This window comes from Lissotriton vulgaris, unplaced genomic scaffold (genome assembly GCF_964263255.1).
Source record: "Lissotriton vulgaris unplaced genomic scaffold, aLisVul1.2 SCAFFOLD_3912, whole genome shotgun sequence".
NCBI classification, from domain to species: Eukaryota; Metazoa; Chordata; class Amphibia; order Caudata; family Salamandridae; genus Lissotriton; species Lissotriton vulgaris.
Window position 1 is genome coordinate 59,697 of NW_028252817.1, and position 23,394 is coordinate 83,090.

The 23,394-nt window shown below is 43.2% G+C and overlaps 1 protein-coding gene across 1 annotated transcript in view; it reads right to left on the reverse strand.

Annotated features, from left to right (window-relative positions):
* Positions 1 to 23,394, reverse strand: part of LOC147662007 (uncharacterized) — a 136,450-nt gene that overhangs the window by 28,932 nt on the left and 84,124 nt on the right. Inside the window, exon 3 of the mRNA XM_086951189.1 lies at positions 16,439 to 16,582. Within this exon, the coding sequence (XP_086807315.1) occupies positions 16,439 to 16,582 (144 nt within the window). The remainder of the gene's footprint in view (positions 1 to 16,438; positions 16,583 to 23,394) is intronic.

The following is a 23,394-nucleotide window of genomic DNA, read 5'->3' on the forward strand; positions in this document are numbered from 1 at the left end:
ATAATTGAAAATGTTGAAAAGAAATTACATTTGACCTGTTAGCAAGCTTATCATGCTTATCAATATGCCATTAAACATCTCGTTGAGAAAAAGTTATTTGAACTGAATCAGACCCCATGAGAATCTAAATATTCTGTGGCTTTGATTTCAGAAGTGATATACAAGGTTCTACTAGCATTGATTATTTTCAGTTGTGCCGGGTTGATCAGGTAAGCCTGCATCTTTTTGGCTTGAAATGGTTTTATCAACTGTCTCAACCTGTATCGCCTCTCCACTGTTATATGGCAGAAGTCGGGTCTGACAAAAAACGAAATCCCTTCCATGATCTTTCTTGAGTCTGGTCTTGCTTTTTCCGATATCGCTTGTCTCAGCACAAAATTGCCTAAGAATATCAGTATAGCTCTTGCTTTATCCCCTTCCTTTGAATTCCTGCTAGGCTTGAAGGGAGTGCCGTGAGCCCGCTGGATTTCGTCTGCCCAGTAATATTGTAATTTTTAAATAAACATAAAACAGGTGGAAAATAAAACACACAATATCGAAAACATCTATAATGCAAAAAATATGGATGTTTATAACAAACAATAAAAAAATGATTGTTATTTAACATAAAATCATGATAAATTAAATAAACATATATAATTAATTTAACATTTGTACAAAAAAAATTGTTAAAAACAGCACAAATGTGCAATTAAATATATTTTTTATTTCTTAAAGTATAATTTAACATAAAATCATAATGAAGTAAATAAACATATATAATAATTTAACAATGTTATGATTACTTTTTTTTTACAAACACAGGGGTCATTACGATTGCGGTGAAACCGCCACTGGCAGCCAGCGGAAGGCGGATTCACTGCAATTGTGCGGCCAAATACCGCCCGCCAGGTTACAATGGCAGGGTGTGTGGGTGGTGGACAGAAATTCTGTCCGCCACGGGTGTGACAGCATCAATCGTAACGATTGCTGCTGTCGGACTGCACACATTAATAGAATGGTGGTGGTGCATAGCAGGCACCGTCCGCCACATTATGATGCTGCATCCCTACCAGCTTGTGTATGGTGGGTCAACCGATATTCACAGGCTAGCGGGGATGTACTTTGGGGCCCGTTGCATTTCCCAGCACTAGGTTGCAGACAGTCACCTTGTGGTGTCTGCCACGAGGTGCTGGGAACTGCAAACAGTGCATTTCGAACATTGCGGTGGGTGCAGCAGCTAGCAGCACCCGTCGCAATGTTAGAGATACAAGATGCGAACGCCATAGTGTACCATACCTCTGTACTGGGGTGAATGTATGACATTGCTCTGCATTCTGTCCATCAACTGTTGTTTTTGCATTTGTCACCCCGAATGGGACGGTTATGCTCAGATGTGAGTCCCGTGCTCTCCACACCACTGGAGTCAAGCTATACAGGCTGAAGACGGCTGATAGACAGAAACCGGTCCTATGATGCTTAATTCCAGTCCAGGGAAGACATGGCTTGGCAGTTCGGGCTAGACTATTCCCATGAAGCACAGGGTCAAGGCTGATTGGCATATGGCCATGTCTGACCTGGGGTGGAGTGGTGAGCAAAAAACAATGGATTTAGGCCCAGATCTCTGTACCGGGGTGAATGTATGACATTGCTCTGCATTCTGTCAATCAACTGTAGTTTTTGCATTCGTCACCCCAAGTGGGACGGGTATACTCAGACGTGAGTCCTGTGCTCTCCACGCCACTGGAGTCAAGCTATCCTCGCTGAAGACGGCTGATAGCCAGAAACCGGTCCTAGGATGTTTGGTTCTGGTGTGTTTTCACAACAAATAGTTTGCCACCAATCTAAACAATACAATATACAAGTTTTTTCAAACACACAACAGAGGAAACTTTAAAGCAAACATTTAAACTGCAAATGCTGCTTGTTCAAAAATAGATGAATGGAAAGGTAATTTCTTTGAATATTGCAATTCTTTATTCAAGCATCTTCAAGTGGAGAACATTAATTTCCAGTCAACCAACACGTTTTGACCAGGTATGGGCTTCTTCAGGGCTAAAAACATAACTTGCATTCCTTATTAAATCTGCAAACTGTGCATTTCATCTATATACCACCTTTTTACAATGGGAGCATGTATTCCAGCCAGAATACATGCTCCCATTGTAATGACTAGGAATGCGACCGAACAGTGCTCTGTCTCATCCTGGTTAATCGGTCGGGACTGCAGACCGGGTGTTGGTCGGTCCAAGGACCGAAACGATACCAGGTGAAGGAAACTCCACCCAGAATCGTAATAGGCCCCTAAGTATCATTTGACTTTCCTATATGCCTCCTTATAGTAATCACTTCAATACATTAGAACAATACAGCCCGTCTTGTCTTCCTCACGTATGATCAGTGAGCTTTTGCTTGCTATACTAGAGAGGGCTAGTCTTTCTTTCTTGGGTAAAATGTCTTTACAATTATTTCTAAGGATTGTAAGAGCTTTATCTTCCAAGCAGTGCAGATACTTAGTCACTTTTTGATGGAAAACATCAATACTTATCAAATGTGCACCATGAGGAGTAAATTTACTGTGTACATGTAACCCACTATATCACAAGTGTAATATTGTTCAATACAAACAATGGCGGTTGGGCAGAATGCGCCAGATACTGAAACCACGAGGACTTGGTTTTAAGGGCCAAACACAGCAACTGATACATGATGTGCTTATGTTTTGCATTTCGTAAAGCGTATGCTTGAAGAATGCATATGTTCACACATGTGTATACTGCTACAGAAATTAAAACATATATGGGAAACATGAACTTTCCGGATCTTGCAATCACATGTGTGTATGCTGCTACAGAATGAATACATATACGGGAAATTTGAACATTCCTAGTCCTACAATCAGCCAATAAAGATGTATGGCATTTTGAGCTGTTGACAGATTGTTGACTCAGTGTAACTTGAATATATTACTGTGCAGGGAATATGAGCTGTTGATATACAGAGTTTACGCAGTAGTTGTTTGAGCCCCCTCTTGTTTGGTGTATACAGATATATGGTAAAAGGAAACATGCCGGCATAAGAAGCACCATCTATGTGAATCCCAAATCATCACTAGGAACAGACCGCCATAACAACTAAGGCACCTATAGTTAGTATAAGCCAATCAGGATACGAGTATTGAAATTGTTAAACTATACTTTAGATGTGTGAATTCCTGTCACAATGCATACAGTATATTTCCCATGTATCTCAGGATAATTGGCCAAATCTAAAGAAAATGGGCCTGACAGCCCCGTATTTTAGGGCATTAATTTGTCGGTGTGTAATGTAACATAGAGGAATGTGTACATAAACTCATATGAATTCCTCCTACCTTCTTTTTTTTGTCTTGGATAAGATTGGTAGCAGACAGTGTGTTGCTTGGCAAATGGACAGTAAATTACTAACTGTTGTCGAGACCAGGGAAAATCGGGTGTATGCTGTGGTAAGATCGATGACGAGAGGATGATATTTGATCTGTATGCCTTGATAGTGCATATCTGTTGACACTAGAACAATTTTGGAACAATGCCGACATGCCAAAAGTGCAGTCAATTTTAGAATCACTGTTGAGCTATAGAAAGTGGGTTGCACCACTCATGATGGCTCTTATGCTTTCTGTTCAGAGGATCCATAGATGGAAATTGTGTCTGTACAGGGGACAACTGAAGAACATTTCTCTTTTTAAAATATAGAAGATTAATACATAATTTCCTATAGGGTAAGTGAATGAGATTTGTCAGTTGATATGGAAACTATACGAAATATGGGTTTTGAGTTCTGGTGTTTTATGCACTCCATCAATTTCTTTTACTTTTTAGAATAATTTGACTTCCCCTTGATGTCCTATGCTTGTGAAATGACAGCAAGGATACAGGAACAACATTGAATCACACCAGGTGCAGAGCCCTGGTTAAGATCACCCTAGCCATCAAATGTGGTGGATTGATGGGCAAGGATACGGAGTAACTGGTTCATGTTCCTGACTATTTGTATAAATATAGTAATGATTTGAGAAGAAATTATTTTAACTGTTCGAAAACAAAATTATGTGACAATGTTTAAAAAAGTGATCCCTTCTTTATTTCTGATTGCAAGTTTTTTTATGGAAATTTGAGAAAAAAAGGGGATAATTATAAAAGAAATGAGGAAATTTCTAAATGAATTGTAATGTGTACAACAATGTCAGCAACCTGTCTCATATGATACACATTTGTATATAGATGAAATGTAAAGTAATCTAAGTTATGTTTGTATATGTTTGAGGCCCTGAAGAAGTCCATAACTGGGCGAAATGCATTGGCTACATGGAAGTTAATTTTCTCGACTTACAGATGCTTGAATAAAGAATTGCAATAATGAAGGAAATTGCCCCTTGATTCATCTATTTATGAACGAGCAGCATTTGCTGGTGTTTAATTTGTGCTTGAAAATTGCCTCTTTGTTGTCCTTTTGAAAAACTTGATTTAGACGATATATATTTATGTATATAAATGGAAAATACATACACAGGCTTTATATATATTTTTCTACCAAATTATTGGCTTGGATTTCCAGGATTTGATTTACATTTGGTAGTATAATATACATTCTAAGATGACGCCTGTTTTTTTTTAAGTTAGTCCTTCATTTATGACTATGATTTATTGGTTTGAATAAAGTAACACATATGAGGTCTGTATCGTGAACAAGGTCTTACCAGCTGAAATCCATTGAGAGTCTTCAGCTTTCAATAAACCATGCAACTGTTTTCTCTGGAGTGCCACTATCCTCTGTGAGGAGGTGGGATTCTTGTTTTAACAATTTGCAGGTGGGTACACTTACCTGAGAACTACCGGTGATCAGGAAGCACACTGGTGCAGCAGCTGATATAGTGTAGATAGTTGTAGGTAGTTATAGTTAGGAACTTCTTTCCATAGGAAATACATTTTTTGTTTTGTCAATAACTTTGGCGCCGCTTGACAAATCTTCAGTTTAAAAAAAAAAAAAACATTTGCTACCTACAGTTCAGCTGATGTGTTGAAAATTTCTGGATGATGTGTCAATCAGGGGCAGAGAAAAAAGAGGGTCCCAAAATGTGTTTTCCCCATGCATATTCCCACAGGGATTTCGAACATGACTACAGCTCAAACTGCTGAATGGAATTACACAAAATTTAGCAGAAAGCTATAGTTTGGCCCAGAAAGCGTGCTTTTTGTGCTTTGGTGTAAATCTATTCAATAGTTATAGAGATAGTTAAGTTGAAAAAATATTGACATTGGGGGACTTGAAACCTTCCAATGGAAATCTGATTGACAGCCAACCCTTCAATCAGAAAGTGTTGGCAGCCATCTTGGATCTCTGCGCCGAGTCTCTCAAATCTAAAAAAAAGGAGGCAGTGTAGGAATATCCTGATTCCCCCACCCCTCCATCCCCCAGATATGGGGGTTAAAAGGGATTATTTTTAATTCAATTTTGCAGTAAATTCACTGGTGGACCCGAGATCCGCTGCAAAATTTAAAGATTTTTCTGGAAGTCCCCGAAGTGGGCCATATCCCAGGGTAGGTGTGTTTTAATTATACAGGGACCATTATCCTCAGGACAAACTATAATGTGATGCGGGTGGCCTCAAAAACCCCCCAGTCCCGGGGACTGCCACCTCCCCCGAGGACTGCCACCTCCCCCGGGCAATTTCTAAAATGATTGCGGGGAGGCCTGTATGGCCTCCCCCGCACCCTTGAGGATTGCCACCTCCCTGGTGCTAATACCAATGATATGGGGGGGCCTCAAGGACCGTCCCTGTCACCGGGACCACCACCTCCACGGGGCTATTCAATTCTCACATCAGGGGCCTCAGGTGCCCCCCTAGAGACCACTGCCTCCTCGGGCAAAAATATATTTTTTAAATGGGTGGGGGCCGTTCTCGCCCTTGGGGACTGCCACTTATCCGGCCTACCTAAATCTAAAAAAGAGGGTGGACTGCACCCCCAGAGCAATACATCGCCCTGGGGGCTGTCATTTCCCAAGGCCGGCTCCTGCTGTGTCCTGGGGTGCCAAGCCCTGGGACATAGCTGTTTGCTATGGCGTTGCAGGAACTTTACTGCTCCCGCCAAGCCATAGCAAACTGTGCTTGCTTTCAGCAAGCAAGGGCATTGAAAATGCTCTTGCTTACTTAAAGCAAGCACTTTTTCTTTTACAGAGAGAGAGCTTCATGTTTGCAGCCCCCTTTCTGTAAATGCAATGCTGTCTCCCACAGGGGGGTTGGAGCAGACAGGGACCATAGGGTCTTGATGATCCCTCTGCGGTAGAAAACAGAGTGGGTGCTTTGGGTGGGATGAGAGCACTCACAATTGAGACCTGACCCTGGAAGATGGGGTCCAAAGGGACAAAATCAGCCCTGGAGGGGCGGCGCAGCCCTCCCTCCCCTTATTTATTTATTTGTTAAACATTTTTTAAAAGAGACCGGGCCCTGGAGAATGGGGTCCCTGGGGCTATTATTGGTCTGATATGGAGACTATGGGAACCCCATTCAAAATAGGACTGGTCTCGGGGGTGGGATCCCTGGGCTGAAATTGCTCCAGGGAAGGGTTGCAGCATAAACTGTGCCACCCTAAGGAACCCCTCACCAAGCACAAACAAAGACTGCCACTGCAGACTGCATGACTTGATGCAGAGAAAAGTCGGCATGGCACACATCTCTGTAGGGAAGGGGGAAAAAGGGAGGTAACATTGGGTGGTTTTAATTGAGATCACATGGCAACTGATGATTGTAGCATTTGCACGGTGGTGCAGGTACAAATGATTATGGATGTTTTGGGGACGTTATCATGACATGGGGGTTCAGTTTGGAAGACACTGGTTGGAATTGAGTTTCACAGGAGAAGCTTTTGGTTGATGCTGTTTGTTTTTTACATTTACAATGTTAAGTAAGACAACGTTTAGTTTTTAAGGGGTGAGTATGTATTATTCTTTATACCAAACTTGCATGGATGATAGAGTGTAAGATGTTTAGAGAGACTGCATTTTTTGCTTCTTGTCTAAAGTGGTGAAATATTAATAGTGGGTTTAAATTTGAATTTAAAACTACCCTTGACTAAGGGATATTCAGCCCACAATTGCATTGGGCCAAAGTGAATGCAGCTGCCTAGGATGAATTATGTGTTCCATGTGCTATAGAAAAAGTCCTGAATAGGCCTCTCAAGAGCATTTGAAAAAATGGGAAATCACGTAGCCTTTCATGACCATGGAGAAAGCAAAGAGAAAATGATTTAATTAAACATGGACTAAAAAAGGATTAAAATGGATGATTTAATTAATAACGGAGTCTTTTGAATTGTTTCCGAATTTGCTGTGCTACTGGTGGATGGAGCGTAACATTTGGTATGAAGTTCTCATCCCGTCCTGTAGGGGCAGGGCACAGTTTCAGTCTGCAAGCAAATATTGTTGCCGTTGAGCATAAAGGATGGTTAAACATTCAGGTGTGTATTCTGTCACTAAATTTGGAAACAGAACCCAGTGTGCTAGGCCTACAGACAACTAAGGGCCTGATTATGAGTTTGGCGGTGCAGCGGCGGCGCCACCCGGCCACCGCATTACCAAACCCGCTTGAAAACTGGCTGCCTTATAATTACTATTTTAGTCCTTGGCAGGTGATTATTTGGGGTTCCCACGGTGGTGCCTATAAAATAGGCACTACAATGGGAACATCAAGGGAAGTTCCAGCTAAACCTGGGCGAAGCTCGCGGAGTTGCACTACGTGTAATTCTGCAGAGTTGCATAAAAACGCTGTGGAATTCGACTGAGTTCCACTCCGGCCTATATCTATAAAAGATCTGCTTTATAGTGCCACAATTAAAGCAAAACTAAAAATGCCACTGTGTTCCAATTGCGATTATATAGCGCTTACTTCTACCCCTGTCGAAGAGTTGAATTAAACTGGTGATTCCTGCATGCAGGCATGCACCAGTCTTATGCCAGAAGAACATTTGAGTGTTTAAAAAAAACATGCGTCACCAGCGCCGGCCAGTGAATGCGTTAAATTATACAGCAAGTTTGATCCCACACCTGTGCTGCTCCCTGTTACCTCCAAAATCAGCAGAGGCAGTGGGGTGGCATCTGGCATGGTAGTCTGGGTGATTTTCTTGTTGCGCTCACTGCCCCGGCTCCTCAGGGGAGGGCGATGACTCGGTGGCCACCAGGGGCGAATGAAGCCTGCCCTTGGAGCCCTTTCCTGCCGTGCAGCTCCAGCCTCCTGCTCTCAGTGCTGCAGCCACTGTCTGGTCGGGCTCTGAGGATAGGGACAATCTCCGCAGACTCCGCTGGTGGAGCAAAGTCCACCGCCCTTTTTAGTTCCAGTACAGTATTGACCTGAAAGCCAAACTGTGATGGAAATAGGGGTGTATGCATACAAGGGGTCACATGTTGTGCCCCCCTGTGTGCATCCACATGAAGCGAGGCACTGTTTCATGGAGAAAAGACCTTCATGAAATCAGTGGCGGTGAGGAAAGTCCTGCCAAGCATATTGATGCCTCTTGACTGCCGCTCCACTGCCAGGGAATGGCAGCTCCATAGCAGGTCAGCAGTCCAAGGGTGGCACAACAATCAAGGTTGTAATGTGGCACTGCCACCCCACCATGAGCCTTACGGTCTGAGGACCACTAGACTTGTAATTAGGCCCTATATGTGGTATAGGTAAGTCATCCATGCAGCAGGCTTACAGCCCTAAGACAGGGTGCACTTTATCCCTTGTGTGGACATATCTGTATGAGTGGATGTGTCCCTGTGAAATCTAAGTCAATTCTTAAATATCACAAATGTGCAGGGAAGCCATACTGAGTACATGGGCTGGACACTCGTGGTTGCGAGTTCTCCAGCTACAGGATGGCTTCACTGTACGCACTGAAGTTTCTTATCAAACATCTTGTATTATTAAACCAACAATGATGTTAGTGTTTAATTTATTAATAAATGCACCCAGAGTGCACCTTAGAGGTGCTTCCTGAAAACCTACTGACAACTAGTGGCTTGACTGACTGATCTTGACCAGCCTGCCGCTACAGACATGTTGCTGACCTCCTGAGTTGAGAGCCATTGCTCTCGGAAGCCAGGAACAAAGCCTGCTCTGTACGGAGGTGTTCATACCTCCTCCACGAAGGACCTGCATTCCAGGGCTGTGCCGCCTTTTTTATGCGACCCCAGCCTCATTAAATAGTGGAGATGCCCTCCCCCCTGTCCAGACAGGTGAAACAATTAGTAAGATGAGGAAGCATGTCTCCACCAAGCCAGCGCCACCCCTAAGGTGGACTAATTGATGTGGACGCCATCTTTTCAAATGTCTCTTTCTTTTTTTAGATTGAAATAGTATTCTAGGGTCAGGTTTATGCCCCCTTCCTACAGGAAGTGTTTATGTAGAGGGTGTAGACACCCTGACAGTAGGCTGCACATTGGCTACTACTGTCACTCCCCTTAACACCCTTAAATTGAGTACTTAGGTGGCAACCCTGAACCCAAAAACTCAGATTCGATGGATCAAGAGAAGAAGAAGTAAGAAGAGTCACTGTCTGGTGAGAACTGCAGAAAGCCCTATGAACTTCTGGTGATAAACCCTGCATGCTCGCTACTCTCTTGACAATCGCGACAGAGAGACTCACCCTGAAAGCTAGAAAACTACCAGAACATCAAGTAGCCTGCCAGAACTTTGAAAATTGTGTGCAGTCTTTCCTGGAGTAGATGAGATACTCCCTTGCAGTCTGCAGGCACCGAAGAGCAGAGTCTATAACACCGCCTTGCAGTTGTTTGCCTCAACCGACACCGCAAATGAACAGGAAAAAGTTCCAGTGCTCTGGATGGTCAGATTTTTCTCTCTACCAAATGTGAAGACACCAGATCCGACCGGAGCTGTGCAGCACTAATGCCTGTGGTACCAGACACCCTGCAACCAACTCCGACAGGGAAAGCCCTACTGCTCCATGACCAAGCAGCCATCGAGGAATGTCATCATCACTGAGACCCACTTAGAGCTTGGCCTAGCTCAACCAACCTACTTGCTCTGCACACCGCCCTCCTGGCTTGGGTACCAATGAACCACTGTGATTCCTTGTTCTAAAGGCCCTTGCCACCCAAGATTCCATTTGGGTCCTCTTGGACCTGCCTACAAGTCCCCTGTGCAGCTTGTTTCCCGGTGAGCGACTGTACTTACTTTTATGCATGCATGCCTTGTATTGACACAGGATTGCATTGTGTGTAAAGACACATGACTTTGAAATAATGTTTTACCTTTAAAAAATGATAATTAAAACAGTACATCTTTTTGAACAATGTTCTTGGTTTTACAAAATACTTTTAAAGAAGTATTATTTTTCTAAATTAGTCTCAGATTTATTCTTTGAATGTGTGTCTCATTTATTACCTCTGTGAGTACAACAAATGCTTAGCACTACCATCTGATAAGCGTAACTGCTTGCCCAACGTAACACAAAAGAGAGCATTAGTATTATCTACTTAAGCCTCTTTAATCCAGTTTGGGACCCACTGGACTCCTACACAGGGTACTTCTTTTTAGCACACTATATAGAGAGCCAGCATTCTGCATAGAGAAAAACTGCGTTCTATTTAGGCATAGTTTGAAGATTTTTGAGAAAATGTGGGTAAAGACAAGTGATTTATTTAGAGAAGTGTAGATGTTAGGACTGTTTTTCTATCAGGAAATTCCCTTTTTCTGGATGTAAATATGATGAAACCTTGTTTTTCACTATGGTTTGCAGTGTAATATATGTAAGAGAACTAAGCTCTGCAGTTCAACTAAGCCATATCTCCCTGGCTAGCCTTGGGACATTAGTTTCAAAACTCCACAGGATAGCCTAATATTGAAGCCATCCCACATTGCACATTTTGGTGAAATGCCCTCTTCTCAAATTGAATTACTCTATTCTGCATTTGTACAATAAGTTGTTCAAACATGTAGAGAGAATAGAAGGGTATTCTAGTATCTGGTGTCAGCTGTTTAGAATGCTCTGTCAACTAGTATTAAACAACAAAAGAGTGACTCAGGGACAACTAAAGAGTAATTGCTCTAAACAATTAAAGAGAAAAGGCACAAAAAGTGTTTTTTAAAAGAACCCTCACTCACCGACCTGGTCGGTGACATGCTTCATCATAGGGTTCCACCATGGAAGCTAAATGCGTACCTGGTGTGCTTCCACCCCTGACTTACAGCGGAGCAGGATGTTAGATGTGTATGTGCATAGGTAGTGAGATGTGAAAGTGATGATTAAAAAGTGTTTGGGACTGGCCCATCCAATGATTTATTAAAGGCTGCCCAAATACTAATTAAAATGTGGAATGGATGTAAGCCAGTCCTATAAAGTGGCTGGTGGCATCCAGAATTTGTGTTAAGAGGTGGTCAACATGTTTCTGCTTAAACGTGCTATTAGCAAAGCATTCATCAGGACCCTTAAAAAATCCCACGGCGGTGTGCACACACTAAGGCGCACCCTAACCTGTGGAATACAACTCACAGTTATACCCAGTGGTCTTACGTAGTTTCAGAGATCTTTAGTTAATTGCAACCTGTAAGAGAAAAACATTCTGTCATTGTGTCCTAACTTCAATCTAGTTAAGTCCAATTACAAGTTTGGATAAACACAGCAGAAGTGAATAATCTCTTTAAACCAATATTAAATATATATTATTATTTTAATAACAATTACATTTATTCTGCAAAATTGTGGAAGAAACACATCTGAACTTCACAGGATGTGTCTATTAATGTGACAGCAGCAATGGTTCAGTTGCCTTTGCTTTTTCTTTAAATATTAATTTAAAGCGCATCGTGGTTCAATGTCTCATTAAAGCGCATTGTGGTTGTTAGGTCTTTCTAAGTACCGACGAGCGCAAAGAACGTGGACTGACAGCTCAAAAAAGTGGATTAAAATCACGCATGCTTTATGGGATAATGCTCTGTCCCCATACTTTGCTGTTCCTGTTTTGGAATTTACCACTTGAATGTGCACACAAGAAAGTGAGAAGTATTTTGCAATACTCACTTATAATGTATTTGAACAGGCATTATGTGTTCTCTTTTATTCAGACAAGTGGCTAGCCTTGCAGTGGCATTTTCAACTAGTGGGGGCAAGCTGACTACTTTCTACCTAGTAGCCATGTATATCCCATCGCCATTGTCCAGCGCAACTGGACAAGGAATAAATAAATTGAGGCTAAATGTATGATGGCTTTTGCATTGGTAAAAAGTGTGAAAATGGGCACATTTGAACCGTATTTACCAAACCCAAATTGTGATTCCTGAACACATTACCAAATAGCAATTTGGGTTTACTGAATCATTTTTGGATGGGGATGTGTTGTAATCTTGTGCTCAAATATGTCATGCTGTGTTGTGGCATGCAATGTTATTCTTGCCACTGTTCAGATCTTTTGGTAGTTACCGGGAGAGCCTGGCGATTGACTCCTGGCAGTTGGCCTTGAGTTGGCGGGGAAGGGAGTCACATTCAATATTAAGGGTTCATAGAGTCTTCAGTCTATTTAATTCGATTATAACAGGATGTTTAATGCATCCTTTCAAATACTGATTTAAAATGGGATATATTCATATTTTGCCATTGAAATCCTGTCACCTACCATGAATACTCTACAGATTGCACAAAAATAGAGGTAATCCATTCACAAATGGGAAGGAGTCCTGAAGGGACCCCTCTTCTTTTGAATGCTGAAAAAAAATAATGTTAGTTAAAATGTAACATTTGTAATTAAAAAATAATGATTGCTTTATTTAAAAGCAATCACAGACATGGTGGTCTGCTGACCCCAATGCAACCATCCATGTGATGACTGAATCATAGTGGGTCGGAATTTGCGACCTACCTCATTAATATTTATGGAGTATGTCAAATTGTGACCCACTATGATTCAGTATTTTGAATTCCAACCCAGTATTTCATTGGTGAGTTTGCAAAATACCCCACTGGGCGTAAAAATATTCATTGCAAGTTGCAACCAGCATTTTCGACCAGTGCTTCATACATCTGGCACAGGAATCCTTAGAAAGAGTCAAACAAATCAACTCAGTGAAAGCCTTTGTTGTAGGTACATTATTTACCTCAGTTTGTGGTTTTTGGTTTGTCTAATCTGGGGGGCAAACCTCTTAAGCCCCTTAGTCCTCTGTCATTTTTTTTCTTCGTTTTCCTTTCCAAATCCTATCACTTTCCTTACTGGAAACAACCTTTACAACACAGTCATTACATCGCACTACACTTGCAACACAGTCATTACATCGCAACATCCCTCACAACGCATGTCACTACACGCAGGCATTACAACGCATAGCATTTCAACACATGACACTACATCGCATGTCACTTCAACACAGGCATTACAACGCATACCATTACATGGCATAGTAACCCTACACTATCCAACATTTACCCTACTGTTGACACCTCTGGAGTTAAAATAGACATTTTAACCCCTACACTATCCAACATCTACCCTACAGATGCACCCATTGGAGTTAGAAAAGTAATTTTTACTATCCAATACTTACCTTAAATGCAATGTAATGGTAAGAGTTGTAAAGGTATGCGTTGTAAAGGTAGCATGCAATGTAATGGAATGGGCTGTAAAGTTCGTTTTTTAATATACTATGTAGTGTCATGCGATGTAATGGAATGTGTTGTAGTGGATGTTGCGATGTAAAAACTATGTTGTAAGTGCATGCGTTGTAAATGTATGCGTTGTAACATCATACATTCTTTCCTTACTGCCTTTGTGTGCTCAGCCTCCTGCTTGCCTCCTCCCCATTTCATCTGCACCATCCCCATCCACTTTTGCCACGCTGTCATTCTACAAACCAATGCTTTCAAAATAACTTTACTTCTTACAATTCAAATTATAGTTCTTTTTAGAGTCCTTGGCTTCTCCCCTGGAACCATTACACCTTTTCCTGCTATCAGGAGTAGATCTCATTTATATAGAATCCCATTATATTGACAAATTTCCAAAATGAAGGCAGTCAGGCTGACAAAATGAGACTGGCAAAACTTCATGCTGGAGAAATATCAAAATGAAATACCTTTTCTATGAAAACAGCCAGGTTCAGTGGAAAAAGTGTAATGGTTCTGTGATAGAAACCAAGCACTGCAAAAAGAACTCCATAAAAATGTGGTTTTGAAAACCATAGTTCCGTCTAAACAAATGACCATGGACTTCTCACCTATGCAACCACACACTGTAATGAAGAAAATAATGTATTTTTCCCTCTCAAACTTTAAAAAAACTTAGACGTGAGTGATTTTAAGACACCAAACGCTTTGCTACTTTCTTTTTTTTGGGGGGGGGAATATGGTTTTAGTGGCAGTATTTTTTATTATTTTGCTTTAAAAATTAAACTTTTACATGTTTTATTCCATACTTATTATCTCAGACTGCTGCAAAGTTATGGTCATCTAGGAAAAGAAGAAACTAACGAAAGAAGAAACTAACAAGAGAAAAACAGGCTGATTCTTAAGCCACATGATCAGGCAAAAACTGTTAAAGAACGGTAATGAAATTTAGATTAAGGCAAGAAAACTGCAGGGCATATTCATGCAAGAATTCGATGCCCTTGCGCGACATAACGGGTGCAAGAGCGACGTAACTACTGAGTTCGATTTATCAAGTCAAACAAGGCCACCTTGGGGGGCCCTGAGTTGCTTGATAAATCTAGAGTAACTCAATGCAGAGCACATCTCTGCGTTACGTTACTCTGCCACAGGGAACCGTTCCATAGGCTGGGCGTGGGTGTTCCCACGCATTTACCCATGGATTTTGATGCATTCCTAGATTTACATTTACTGGTTGACCTAGGAATTCATCAAAATGCCACACCTTCCTAGCTGAGGCATAACAAGGAGAGATATCTTTATTTCTCCCAATTTGTTTGTCTTTCTACACGAAACGTAGAAAGAGGAAAATGCCTCCTGCACAAAAACAATCCTGCTTACAACACAGGCAACCTTGCACCATGGTGCAATGTTGCCTCTGTTGGCGCTAGGCAGCACATTGTGCACCAGCACAAGGAAAAGACAGGAATGCACAGTATAATGTTAAATAAGGCACATTCCTACCCTTTCCCCATCACACAGCTCAGCAAGGGGGCTTGCTGCACTACATAGTTTCTAGAGAAAAGTGCCCCTTCATGTTTGAGTCTAGCATGATCGACCAGGAGTGGCAATTAGTTCCATTGTTGCCTGAATCAAATCCCTTGTAGCACATTTTGACTTTTACCACTTATGCAGGTCCGGCAAGACAGTGCATGTGAGGTAGAGAATCCTTCTTATCTGAACCTGCACACCACACCAGGGAGGACATGCAGTTTGGTAATTGATCTGACTGTGATGTGCAAACAAGACCCAAAAATGTTGTTTCCTTTTACTGGCCTGTGATCCTTACCGCTCCTTCACAGACTTTTGCCTGATCACATGGCTAAAAATCCACCTATTTTTTGCACGCCTTGAAAAAGCTCCAAGCCTGCACACCAACTTGGGGTAAGATTTCCAACTTTATAAATTCAAATTAAGTACTTGAACTTAAATAGGCTAGAAGAAAATAGAGAGAGTATAATAAGTCAGGATCACAAAAGGGAATTTCCAGTGTGTCTATCAAGGTCCATCTCGATAATTGCTTATTTACAAATAACCTGTTAAGCGTTTAGCTACTTTACAGTAATATTTTGTTGTTGTTTGATTTGAGTTTGTTGTATACAATATTCAGTGGGTTAGTGGGCACAACCATTGCTGTCACCAAATGCATATATACACCAACCAGATTTAATAAAAAAACATACATCAGCTGTAAAATGGGCACCTGATCTTGGGGGACCAAATGTGAACTTCTCACTTTTCTTGTTATCTGTGTGCTCCTATTTGTTTTATTGAGGGCTGTTGGATTTTATGCAACAACATTTGTTTTTTACCTTGTTTCGTGTTTGTTCATAATATGTCTATTTTGAGCCAGACCCTAGTACAACCCCCTTGAGAGATGCACTGGGCACCTGAACTCCTGCAGGGCGAAATATGACACCTTAGGATTTTCTTATCATGGATAATGGGGCACTTGTTGCTTTGAAATAACAAGTCTGGAGGGACTGTATCTACATTTCAGGGCATTTCAGGGCCTTAACCTGGGTAAAAAACGTGAAACTGAACAGGTGCTTACGCCTAAGGCTTCTCAAACCTTGGTTAAGGGAGAGGAGTGCAGAATAATGATGCCTGTGCCCTCCTTGTTCCCTGTATCCTATCATGAACATGCAGTAGAGTTTCTTCAATCCAGTATTTACTTTTTCACACTCCAAGACACATTTCAAGAGGCAAGGTGAATTTTGATTCAGGTGGTGATTCTAAGATCCATGAAGAAAACTCAATAGAATGTGAAAATGCTTTACACTTACTTTTGCCATAGCATTCGACCCAGCGCTTGTCAATGTCGTAGTTGCTAGTGGTGGCACACCACAAGGTAGAATAATCTTGTAAGGTGCAGCTTTGGTAGGATTTTCCTTTGTAGATGAATGGAAACACACAATTTGGATTGATACCTGCATTTGAAATATATGGAGACCAAAAAAGTAGATGAGTCAGGGTGTAAAGGAAGATAAATTAGCAAGTTGATTCCTGGCATCCTCCCTAGTTTCCTATATTAGAGCTGACCTCAGCTTCTTTATGATAACCCACAATACACATTGTCAGTCAGTATACTTAAGAAGTGCCTTAGATATCAGAGAGTGGTGTGTTACTTTAGTCATGGCATACTGTAACTTTGAAGTATGGGCCCAAACCATGCCCACATAGTACTTGTGCATCCAGCTTTGCCACATGGTAGGGAATGGTGCAGGAGGTAATCACCAGAGTCATCTGTTGAGAGGTTTATAACAGCATTTTCAAAATAGATATTGCCAAACACTTAGGCCATGATTAGAAGTTGGGAGTTGAAGAATGATCCCTGAGCGAATGGTTTGTACCCGGAATATCGTAATCAGAATATAAATGGAACAGAATATCCAGGACAAATGATCAAAACTGAAATATCATTAGGTAAGCAAGCATAGATGTTGTATACCTAACTCTACGTATATGTACCTTGGTGATGTATATCTTCAAGGTACTTAAAGGTGGTGTTCGGATTAGTACATTTACATTTCCAATATGCACTTAACTTTTGGTATTGTGTCGCTCGATATTTTTGCCACAATATTCTTTTAGTGCAACCTCTTCAAACCAGACTTTACACAGAGATCCAAATACCTTTTCTGGCCTACTTGGAAGTCTTGGCTTTAGAGTGCTTCTGAACATTGGAATACCCTAAAAAGATGTTAAGGACAGTTTTCCATTTGAACTCATAAAATTGAAGTTAAGATAAAGTGGTCACTTTGTAAGGTTGTTCAGTGTGAGCTTATGGGGGTTTAGTGTTCGCCTTCCACTAAACACTACAATTGTATCATTATGAAAATACCAGAGGTCACTCATAACTCTTCTGCAATACCCAGTTGTGCTGAGGTCTATTTATCGGATAATACCAAGAGTCACTAAGAAACCTGTGATTGCTAATAAACAAACTTGCTCAGAGCTCTATAATGCGTCGACTGACTCACTTAAAGCTCTCAGCAAAAATTATACACATTCAGTTTAGTGATCCACATAATTCACTGGTTTACTTAGAGTTATGCATGTGATGAGATCCAGCTTGGAATTTAATTTTTGTGTCTTTGCATTTTAACCTCACATTCATTATTGTTTATACCTGTCCCTCGCTGCATCTCCAATCCTGCTCCCTGCGCAGCCGATTAGGCGCTGACGCGGAAGCGCAGAGGGGTATCTGCCATCTTAGGTGGACTGCAAGGGTTGCGGACCAGCTGTTAGCTGCCTCCCACCCTCCTCCTCTCCTATAAGATGATCACTAGTTGCCGACGGCGTGCTGAAGGCGCGCCAAAGGCAAGCCCGTCTGCGCCCGTCCGCGCCAGGACCGGGCCCAGGGCCATACCCCCTGGCCCGAGGATGACAGGAGCCCTGATTCCCTATACTAGGAACAAGTTAACTCAACTTCGCCCAACCACAGGTATTAACTGCACACGGGTGGATCCAGATAATATATTGTCAAATCAGGTAACAAGCTGCCTCCATTGTAAATCTAAGCTGCCTCTTGTCAATTATGTCACTAATTCCGTCGACGCTAACAATAGCAAAAGCATTAATATTATGCTATCATTAATTAATGCTTGTTCCTTGGGCTGGATGTAGCTGACTTAATTATTGACAGGAACATCGATATATTGTTCATCACGGAAACCTGAATTGATAATGCGTCCGACCCTGATTTGGTGGTTGCTGTACCTGAAGGCTATAGGGTCCATCGGCAGGATAGACCGGGAAAGAGAGGCGGTGGTATGGCAATAATTTCCCACAGTCTTTTTCCGATAAGAATATTTAAAGTCCCCTCCCTCACATGTGAAGCCGTTCATTTCTCTATTATGCTAACCCCTCACAAAACTTCAGGGGAGTTCTCCTTTACAGACCCCCAGGAGCGCGCACAGAATTTCTGTCTACTCTCAACACAATGCTAGACTCTCTAGCGATTGAGGACTCCTTTACGATCTTAGGTTACTTTAATTTCCATTTAGAAAATATTGAACACAAGGAAACACTAACCTTATTGACCGATATGGAGACACTGGGGCTTTCCCAGCTGAACACCTCACCCACACATGAGGCTTGCCACATGCTGGATGGTATATTCTCGAATCTAAAGGAAATTCACATTCAAGATATTCTTCCGCTCCTTTGGTCAGACCATCATGCTATTATTTTTAAGATATGAATTAAATGCGTTCTAATAAAGAAAGTGGCTGATATTAGCCAAGGAACATTTAAGGCCTGGAAAGACATTAATAACACACACCTGACAGCACTATTAAATAGCACTTACCCAACCTTCTCTATTGATCCAAATACAGCCACCGATCAATACATGAGCTGGATAAGTAACACTATGAACTTACTGGTGCCTAAGAAAACTATCTCTAAAAATCGGTCCTCCCCTTCTGCACCCTGGTTCTCGGACTCTCTCAGAGAACAGAAACAGAAATGCAGGAACCACGAAAGGCACTGGCCCAAAACCTACACCATAGATCTAAAAATGCGCTACAAGGAGGAACTAGCCAAGTATAAAAAGCTGATTATGGAGGAAAAAAGAAAATTTTATATTGAGCAAATTGAATCCGCTAAGAATTCTAACAAACAATTATACCAAGTAGTGAAACAACTATCGGGCAGAACACCAGACGCTGCCCCCTTCCCTCACAAGCCTTGTGTGATGCTCTGGCCAATTACTTTTATGAAAATGTAAATAACATCTATTTAGAATTCTCCACTAAAGTCAATTCCAACACACAGTTATCCTATATTAAATCCCTTGATCACTGTTTATCGCAATTTAATGAAGTCAATGAACAACAAATAGCAGATATCATGAAAATGATAAAATCAGGATCAGCTCTGGACCCCTGCCCTCCTAAAGTCTTCTCTACTATCATTAACTCAATAGCGCCAGCGATAACCCATATCTGCAATTCCATGTTTACTACAGGGATTTATCCAGATATGCTTAAAAACACCCTCCTCAAACCTCTGCTTAAAGAACCCCAGCTGGATATAGAGGAACTGAAGAATTATAGACCTATAGCCAGCCTGCCTTTCTTGGCCAAGGTGGCAGAGAGAGTTATGAATATACAACTCTCTGACTTTATTGAGAAACATCATCTTTTGGATGATAAGCAGTTCAGGTTCCGTAAGCTCCACGGTACCGAAACTGCTCTCATTAAAGCCACCGAAGACATTAGACCAGCGGTCTTCAATCTGTGGGGCGCGACCCCCAGGGACCACCAGACTGCTGTCTGCTACCTCGCCTTGCTCCTACAACTGCTATAACCTGATTGCTTATTACAATTATATCGTAGCGCTAGATTGCCTGATTGTTTATTAATTGCTTATTATAACTATATTGTAGCACTAGATTGCCAAAGTGCGCTTTAACGCTTTAATTGCCAAAGTGCGCTTTAACGATCTTTTCAATTGTGCTGTGCTGCCTGTAGAATTCATTTGTGCCTGATTGTGCCGGTGCCACTGCAATTTGCATCGCGTTTATTCTGATCGTGCCCGAATCCTGTTTCGCTTTTGGCTTCCTGCCATTTTGTTGTTGTTGTGCGCCTCCCTGCCCGGCTCTCCACCCCGCTCCCGCCTCCCAGCTGCTCCTCCCTCCCACTGATAGTCTAGGCTCCGCTCTCCCATTGTAGCGCTGTGACCATCCTGATCTCATCAGAAGCGGTCGCTCCTCACGCTGCTCCCTGCTCTGCCTGCCACTTGGTATTGTAGCGCTATACCGCCAGACTGCTGTCTGCTACCTCGCCTTGCTCCCACAACTGCTATTTCCTGATTGCTTATTAAAATTATATCGTAGCGCTAGATTGCCTGATTGTTTATTAATTGCTTATTATAACTATATCGTAGCGCTCGATTGCCAAAGTGCGCTTTAACGCTTTAATTGCCAAAGTGCGCTTTAACGATCTTTTCAATTGTGCTGTGCTGCCTGTAGAATTCATTTGTGCCTGATTGTGCCAGTGGCACTGCCATATACATCGCGTTTATTCTGATTGTGCCCCAATCCTGTTTCGCTTGTGGCTTGCTGCCATTTTGTTGTTGTTGTTGTGCCTCCCTGCCCGGCTCTCCACCCTGCTCCCGCCTCCCAGCTGCTCCTCCCTCGCCCCTCCCCCCTCCACTCTCCACATATGACAGATGCCTTCGCGTGCAGCGTTCACGCGCAGCGGTCGCGCCCCATGCACCCCGAAGGTGCGCCAAATGTAAACCCGTCTATGCCCGTCCGCGCCTGGACCGCGACCAGCGCCGGACCCCCTACCCCCCGCAAAACCCACTCCACCCGCATAACATACGACGCCGCAACCCTCTCAGCCCTTAACCCCGGCCGACTCCCAAACTGCTACCAAGCCGCCCCAGGACACACCCATGGACCCTTCACCTGCCACTCCTGGAGTTCGACTGCACCAGGACCCACACCAAATCCACAAACTCCAAACAGAGCTCCGACACTAACCACCTAAAGTGCATCCTGCTCAACACCCGCTTAGTCCACAGACACTCCATTGAACTCTGGAACCTACTCGACACTACATTGCCGGACGTCGCCTTCCTTACAGAAACATGGATGAACGCCTCATCAGCGCCCGACATCGCCATAGCCATCCTGGACGCCTACAAGATCATCCGAAAAGATCGCACCAACCAAACAGGAGGAGGCATCGTCATTGTCCATAAGAACACCATCCGCATCACGACCAGTTCCGACGATAACCTCGCTACCGCCGAACACCTTCACTTCCAGATTCACACCGACCCCAAAACCACACTCAGAGGCACTCTCACCTACAGACCACTAGGACCCCGCACACAATTCTGCGAAGACATCACTGACTTCATCAGCCCACATGCCCTCCCCTCCGAGAACTACATTCTACTGGGAGACCTCAACTTCCACCTGGAAAAGAAAAACGACAGAAACACCACCACCCTTCTGGACAATCTGGCCAATCTCGGACTCAAACAACTCATTGACACCCCACCCACTTTGCCGGACACACGCTTGACCCTATCTTCACCTCCAGCAAGCACATCTCCTTCGATCACACCACAGCTCTCCATTGGACGGACCACAGCTGCGTTCACTTCAACTACAAAAAGTCCACGACCCACAACCCCCCACAACCTATTCCTGGAAGAAATTGGAACAAAATCACCACCGACCAACTCTTCACATTGCTTCACCCAAACCCCCCTGCCAAATCATCGGACCCAAACCAAGCAGCCACCAACCTCACACAATGGATCACCCACAGCGCCGACGAACTAGCACCCTTGAAAAACCATCTAATCAAGCAAGGTAGCAAAAAAGCACCCTGGTTCAACGATGACCTTAAGAAATCCAAGAAGTTCTGTCGTACTCTCGAGAAAACCTGGAGAAAAAGCCCAACCAATGAAAACCTATCCACCTTCAAGAACGCCATCCGCAAACACCACCAACTGATCTGATCCACCAAGAAATCAGCATTCAAGGATCGACTTGACAACAATGCCCAAAACAGCAAGGAACTATTCAACATCGTCAAAGAATTTACTAACCCCACCGCCGGCACCAACGACATCACCCCCTCCCAAGACCTCTGCGACTCTCTATCCTCATTCTTCCACAACAAAATCGCCGAAATACATTACAGCTTTGAAAACCAGTCCGAAGACCAGTCCACTCCACCCACCTCTGAACCAAAACCGTACTCTAACAACCTTTGCGCCTGGAACCCAATCACCACCGAAGATACCATCTGCCTGATGAACTCCATCCACTCAGGATCGCCAACCGACCCATGTCCCCACCACATTTTCAACAAAGCAGACTCCATAATCGCACCCCATCTCTGCGATGTCATCAACTGCTCCTTCAACTCCGCAACCTTCCCGGAAAACTGGAAACATGCCGAACTCAGCGCCCTTCTGAAGAAACCCACAGCAGACCCCACCGAACTTAAGAACTACAGCCCCATCTCGCTCCTCCCATTCCCTGCCAAAGTCATTGAGAAAGCCGTCAACAGTCAGCTCGCCGCCTTCCTCGAATCCAACAAATCCCTCGACCCTTCACAGTCCGGCTTCCGAGCCAAACACAGCACCGAAACCGCCCTCATCGCAGCAACAGACGACATCCGAACACTACTGGACAACCGAGAAACAGTTGCTCTCATCTTACTTGACCTCTCCGCAGCCTTCGACACAGTCTGTCATAGCACCCTCATACAACGCCCAGCAACGTCGGAATACAAGGAAAAGCATTGGACTGGATCATCTCGTTCCTCACCGGAAGAACCCAGAGAGTCCGCCTCCCCCCTTTCAAATCAGAGGCCACCGAAGTCATCTGCGGCGTACCACAAGGATCATCACTCAGTCCCACCCTCTTCAACGTATACATGAGTCCCCTCGCATCCATCGCACGCCAACACAACCTCAACATCATCTCCTACGCAGACGACACCCAGCTGATCATCTCCCTCACCAAAGACCCAAACACCGCCAAAACCAACTTACACGAAGGAATGAAAGAAGTAGCCGAGTGGATGAAGAACAGCCGATTAAAACTAAACTCGGACAAAACGGAAGTCCTCATCTTAGGGTCATCCCCTCTGCCTGGGACGACTCGTGTTGGCCACCGGCCCTGGGAACCCGCCCATACCTACGGACCACGCTCGTAACCTGGGCTTCATCCTGGACTCCTCCCTCTCGATGACCAGACAAGTCA